General features: G+C 45.3%; 1 protein-coding gene across 1 annotated transcript; it reads right to left on the bottom strand.

Moving 5' to 3' along the window:
* Positions 1-3,299: 3,299 nt before the first annotated feature.
* Positions 3,300-5,810, bottom strand: LOC123102827 (60S ribosomal protein L3). The gene is made up of 6 exons (XM_044524263.1): positions 5,685-5,810; positions 5,370-5,475; positions 4,842-4,952; positions 4,336-4,640; positions 3,832-4,241; positions 3,300-3,738 (listed from the first exon to the last, which is right to left on the bottom strand). The coding sequence occupies exons 2-6, from the start codon at positions 5,452-5,454 to the stop codon at positions 3,480-3,482; spliced, it is 1,170 nt and encodes a 389-aa protein (XP_044380198.1). The 5' UTR covers positions 5,455-5,475; positions 5,685-5,810; the 3' UTR covers positions 3,300-3,479.
* Positions 5,811-6,730: the final 920 nt, after the last annotated feature.

The raw sequence follows: 6,730 nt of genomic DNA, 5'->3' as shown, positions 1-6,730 counted from the left end.
AGACGGATTAGGATTACCCAAACATTGCACTGGAACCTTTAATTTTCAATTTCCAAACCTTGCACAATTGTATGTGTACACTCTTTTTATTTGACCATGCACCTTTTATCACATTCCTCTCTATCTATCTATCTATCTATCTATCTCCTCCTCTCAGTAGATTGACACGGGAAACTTTATTTTTCATTACCGAAACCTTGCACAATCGTATGTGTGCACTCCTTTTATTTGACCGGGCACTTTTTATCCCATCCTTCACAATCTATCTATCTCTTGCTAATATAATGACACGGGAACCTTTATTTTTCATTGCCGAACCTTGCACAATTGTATGTGTGTGTGTGTTGCTCTAGAGGTAGAAGGATTATGATTTAATCTAGACGCTTACACTTGATGTTGTTAAGATCACTAGAAATATATGTTTAAAGAATTGGCATAAAATACTTTAGATGGACAAGCAGCACTAGTGTTTTAGTTGTCAAATACAAAACGTACAAGTACAACACATGAGACACTAGCTAGAGGACAACCACACTAGCGTTGACATTTCATAGAACTTTTTATATAAATGGAAAGCCTGAAGACAGCAGAGAGGATTGCCAAAATGGGGTTATGGCATGTCCCAACACGCGGCCTCATGTGTCTGGCTTTCCTCAACATTGATTAAAAAAAGCCATGTAGGTTGCTATTTCGGTCCAGGCGTCAGTAAAAGTCCTCAACCAAGCTCCACTTTTGGTCTGATGATTTTCAGTAAACCAAGAATAGGAAACCTTATCCTGAGAAAGGTTCAAATCTCGAAGTAAATGAATGGTTCCGATAGCAGTGACCCTAGTAATCATTGGTAGCAAATCCATCCTCTATATATATATCGGGTCGCGCTATTCGTCACCCTGGGTGAGGAATAGTTATTCTTCACCCCCCTCTATTTTACCATCAATGCACCGTAATCTTACGTTCCGTAAGTTTTGTCTTATTTTCAACGCAAAAAGGGACCGTAGGAAAATATATAATCGCCGTAAAAAATATTTTATATTATATAAAATTACAAACGTAAAAATATAGTCTAAAATACACATAAACTGCAAATTTTCTTGTCTTATGACCTATATTTTTATTTTCTTATGTCAAATTTTACGTAGTGAATCAATAAGAATGTAACTATTTGAATTCGAAACATATTTAATTATGAAATGATCGTAAAATTATCTTGGGTGAAGAATAACTTATTCTGCACCCCGGGTGATGAATAGTAACACTATCTATCTATCTATATATATATATACTTATTCTGCAAATTCCCATACATCAGTAGGACACGGTGGATCATGTTGCATGGCAATCAAAATAATCTAGAGTTTTTGGTGTTTGTTCGGCCTACTGTAAACAATGGGAAGATTCCTATGCCAGTCTGAGTCCTAGTTCTTCTATCTCAAGCGGTTTGTCACCTCGTTCTATATGGAAGAAACTATGGAGACTGAAAGTACCAAGTAAAGTGAAAATCTTCATCCATAGATCCTACCATTCTTCGATGTTCTGGCTAATCGTCGTATCTCCACATCAACGCAATGCCCTATTTGTAAGCACCACGCGGAGGACGTGGTGCATGCCCTGTTTGTAAGAACCATGCGGACGGATGCATGGAAAAATTTGCAGGTCGGCATTGAAGATGCCCTTACCTAGATGTGATTGAACCCTAGTTTTATCTTTCGTTATTTACTGGATGATGTAAATGTTATTTGAAATTAATAAATCTAGCCATGAAAGCCTTCGCGACAAGGCACAAATATATGAATAAGGAGCTTAGTTTCATCGGCTATGATAGGGAGCTTAATTTCATCGGCCATGGTTCAACAAATGGAATTGGTATTCTTGACTCGAACAAGACACTGATTTGTTTACGGAACGCTCTTCATTTACATCTTTTAAAAGCATCTCTAGCAGAGCCCTTATAAGGCTAGCCCTTATAAGGGGTTATAGTTCGCAGTTTCGCTCGGATAAGAGCCGAAAATAGCTGCGGCATAACAGAAATCTCAAATGGACTTTTAAAAATTGAAAATAAAACTTCGCGAGAGAGAAGAACACAAACATTAGAACTAGGTGCATCCATAGATACTTGATGATCAATGCATAGTTGATTTTTACATAGACTAGATCGGAGGAGGCCGCCTACCCCTAACCCTAATGCCCAAAATTGGGCTCACCGGAGCCCTCCGGGTGCGGCCGCCACGCCGCAGCATGGCGGCCGCACCCGGAGGGCTCGCGTGGCGACGATCACTCGTCATCATTGTCGGAGATGAGGTCGATGTACATGGAGTCTTGCGCGTCGGCTTCGCGGCGCCACGCCTCCATCTTCTCGTCGAACTCCCGCACCTTGGCGAGGCCCTGCTCGTACAGAAGTTGGTTGATCTCCTCGTCCCGGCGGCCCGACGATATTGGCATGCGGCTCCTCCGCCTCGGGCTCCCTCTTCACCGCGCTGAGCGGCGGGAGCTCCTCCGCCTCCCTCTGCGTGGAGCGGCGGGAGCTCCTCCGCCTTCCTCTTGACCGACGCCGGAGAGTTGAGCCTACCACTCTGTCTCGCGACGGAGGAGGGGCGGTGATGGCTCAAGGCCCTGGTTCGTGTACCGCCGGGCGGACCGGTTCCTCACCGCGTCGGCAGCGACCCAACACTTCCGCTCGGGGTCCTCGCCTCCACCGGCGCCACGGCCGGAGCTCCACATCCCGCGCCACATGGTGGTGGATGCGTTGGCAATAGCAGAGTGAGGCGACATATTTGGATTGCCGACAATGAGAAATTGGAGGGGGGAAGAGGGATTGCGGCGGCGGGGATATTGTTTCACCCAACAGCCACGGACCCGTAGATATACTGCACAAGGGGTGTTTTCCTGACCATTATAAACTTACGGGTCAGGGCAAGTATACGGTCTAGTCTGGCCCAAAAAATGGGCGGCTCTTTTACAGCGTCTGCTCCTAGAGATGCTCTAAGCCTTTCGTTCCCTCCGCTTCCTTCGATGAACAATTCCTTCCCTTCCGCTTCCTTTGATAAAGAACAATTCCTTCCCTTCCGCTTACATCAATGAACAAATTAATGAACGCATGAACATGAGGCTGAAATTTGAAGATTGCTCTCAGACGCCCTCGTTCAGACCTCGCCAGAGAACAAGCACAATTTTTTCTGAACCAAATTTTCCTTCATTCTATGCGCCATGACCCTGATCATGAATAGGATTGATACCAGATCGTGACTACAAACACGCAACACGATTGTCCACTTAGAGGCTACAGCAGCTGAAACATTAGCTTCCAAATTTGAAGGCATGCAAATAGCATTACTATAAAGTTCAAAATGCATAAACCTCATCAGTTCGAACATTCGCAGCAGCTCAGAGTTGCAATTGCAATGCATAAACCGATACCCAAACAATCTGCCACAAAGCAAGAAAAAAAGCTGGTAACACTATGGGATAAGATCTGTCGCAGCCTAAGCCTTGAGCCTGCCGTAGAACTTCTGCTTCTCGTCAGTGGTCTGGAACCGGCCATGCCCGAACTTGGATGAGGTGTCAATGAACTTGAGCTTGATCTCCTCAAGGGCCAACCGCGATGTCTGCTTCAACAGGGACTGGCGGAGGGTCACCACTCTCTTCTTGGGGCCCACACAGCAGCCCTTGATCATGAGGTAGTCACCCTTCACCACACCATAGTGAGGGAAGCCACCCATCGGGGTGATGTCCTTCTCAGTCCTGCAAGCACCACCATGGCCGTCAGTTTCATGGAAAATGTTCAAGAGCACAACAGATGATAGCATGCACGTAGTCAGATTCACTCAAAGATACCTGTCAAACTCAGTGCAGGCCTCGTGAGACTCCTGTCCAGACTTGCCCATCTTGTAAATCTTTTTGTTCATCTCTGTGCGGTGGTGGTAACCATTCTGACCAGCACGAGCAACAGTGTAGGAAACCCTAGCAGGATGCCAGGCACCGATACAGGCAACCTTTCGGAGACCCCTGTGGGTCTTGCGGGGAAGGCGGGTCACACCCCAGCGAGTGACGACACCTTCGTACCCCTTACCCTTGGTGACACCAATGATGTCAACCATTTCATCTTTCTGGAAGACCGCTTCAACTGGGACTTCCTTCTCAAAGAACTTGTAGCCATAGTCAACCTTGTCTGCGATGGTGCCACCATTAATCTGGATCTCCATGAGGTGAGCCTTCTTCTGTTTCAAGCCTTTCATCTTCCTAATCTGATATTCAGAAAAATGGCATAGCAATGGTGAGTTAAATATTTTACAATAAACAGAATACTGACCAAGATGAACAGGGAAATGGCCATCACACCTGAGTATGGGCAATAACACGGACAATAGTGGCATACTTCTTCATTTTCTCAAGCTGCAACTGGATTTCCTTCTTGCCCGCATCACAGTCATACTTGAGGGCATACTTTGTGAACGCCTTCTTCTTGCTCTTGCACCAGTTCTTGTAGAACCTTCTCCTCACATCTTCGCTAAGGTGCTGAGCCCAGACAGAGTTGAGAGTGCGAAGGCCACAAGGGGTCTTCACATAGGCCACAAGACCAACAATGACCAGAGGAGGGGTCTCAATGATGGTAACAGCCTCACAGGTTTCCTTCTTGTGGAGCTCTGCAAGATGTAACAACAACCATAAGCAATCTTAAGAATCAACAAGAGCAAACAATCAAGCAAATATAACATGCAGGGCCCTATTTACAGTGCTACTTGAAGGTCATGTTACTGTATTATTTACAAAACAAGAATTGTTCCTGTTCATTATTTTCAGTAATGAAACGAACGTGATTAGAATAATGGAAGGGTTAGACATACTAGATCCAGGCTTCTCGACCTCACGAACAATGTGGGTCATTCCAGCCTTGTAGCCCAGGAAGGCAGTGAGGTGGCAAGGCTTCTGTTGGTCATCCTTGGGGAAGGCCTTCACTGCATAAGAGAAAACAGACTAGTAAGACAGACTACAGATAAGTATTCGCTGAACTGTAAAACGAAGGAAACAAATAGTTACAGGGTAACAGCAATTTTAATAGAATTGCCTTATTTGAAGGAAGAATAGATGTGCAAGGGATTTTTAAGACAGTTCCAGGGAATGAAAACTATTTGACACTACTGAAGTTGGCAACTAAATTCTAGAAAGGTGTGAAGCACCATTTGCTACTATTTACAGGACCCAATATAGTGTATCAACAAAACATATAGTACATCCGAATCAAACAACCTTACAAGCACGATGAGATAGACCATAGGCTATGTGTGAAAACCACACTCAATAACATCAGCATGGAAAGAAACGGGCTGCCATGGAATAGGTGCCCTAATGCAAGTGTTACTCGGTGTGCATACCCTTTCCGCGGTGGCGAGAGCAGCGCTTCCTGGGGAGGAAGCCGAGGGAACCGTGCCTCGGGTGCTCGAACTTGCGGTGCGACATCGCCGCTCCTCCCTTCCTTACCTGCAATGCCAGAAACAGCCAAAACAATTAGATCTGCAACAATTAGAGCCGCAAACTGCAAAGACCAAACGCGCCCGAGTCCAGGTCGATCAACGCTGAACGACACAACAGCCGGGGAATATGACCTCCGCGAAGGAACTACGCGGAAGTAATGGGTTCGGCAGCTGCAGATCGTGGAAGAGGCAGGAGGGATTGTAGCGCTTGCTCACCTGGGGTAGAGCGGACGGCGGCGGCGGCGGCGGCGCAGGCTGTGTGCAGAAGGCGAAGCGGGTAACCCTAGTGCTGCTATTTATATATCACTGCGGAATGCGAGGGTTCGGCTTGGGTCCGACGGGAATGCCGGGCTTGGTGGGCTGGGTGCGTGCATCCAACCGTACTAAATTTGGGCTGGGCTGGAACCCAATGGGCCCTCTTTTTTTGTTCCTTTACCTTTTTCCAGCACGTATCGATGTGGGTTTGTTGGCGCAACTAGTTGACGAGCGCTCCGAGCCTGGCAAAGATCACTTGGGTGGGCTGAGAGCGCCCCATTTGATACGCTCTCAGTCGCCGTCACGTGTCATGTTTTGGGCGTTTTCTTTGGATTTTTTATTTCCCGTACGCATTTTCGGCTTCTTAACCGGTCCTTTTTACAGTTTTTTTTCTTTTTTGTTTTTCACATGGGAGTTGTATTGTGCATGGGTGTGCGCCGGTTTACATTTCCGCAGGAATCAGAACAATCATGAAAAGCTTCCCTAAAAAACTAGTGAAAAAATACGTACACGGGTATGCATCGGTTTACAAAAAACACTGTAACCGACGTTTGAGGCGACAAATAGGAGTTGTACACCTTCACGGTTTGCATGGGCTTGTTTTGTCTAATGCGTGAAAATTTAGGGCTCCTTTAATATTTATAAGATTGTGATCCATAGAAGGTTTGCTTTGGATTTTATTTTATTTTCCGCATGTATCAGAACAATCATAAAAAGCTTCTTCAAAAAACCAGTGAAAAAAATACCTACATGGGTGTGCATTGGTTTACAAAAAGCACTATAACCGACGTTTAAGGTGACAAATAGGAGTTTTACTCCTTCGCGGTTTGCATGGGCTTGTTTTGTCTAATGCGTGGAAGTTTAGGGCTCCTTTAATTTTTATAAGATTGTGATCCATAGAATGTTTGCTCTGCGTGTTATTTAATTTATAGAAATGATTTCTACTGGATTTTTTTATTGTATTTCAAAGGAGTTGTGCATGAAGTCTCAGCTCTTGGAAATTATAT

This window comes from Triticum aestivum, chromosome 5A (assembly GCF_018294505.1).
Source record: "Triticum aestivum cultivar Chinese Spring chromosome 5A, IWGSC CS RefSeq v2.1, whole genome shotgun sequence".
Lineage (NCBI taxonomy): Eukaryota > Viridiplantae > Streptophyta > Magnoliopsida > Poales > Poaceae > Triticum > Triticum aestivum.
Note: the sequence above shows the minus strand (reverse complement) of the source record. Positions and strands in the feature narration are given on the sequence as shown.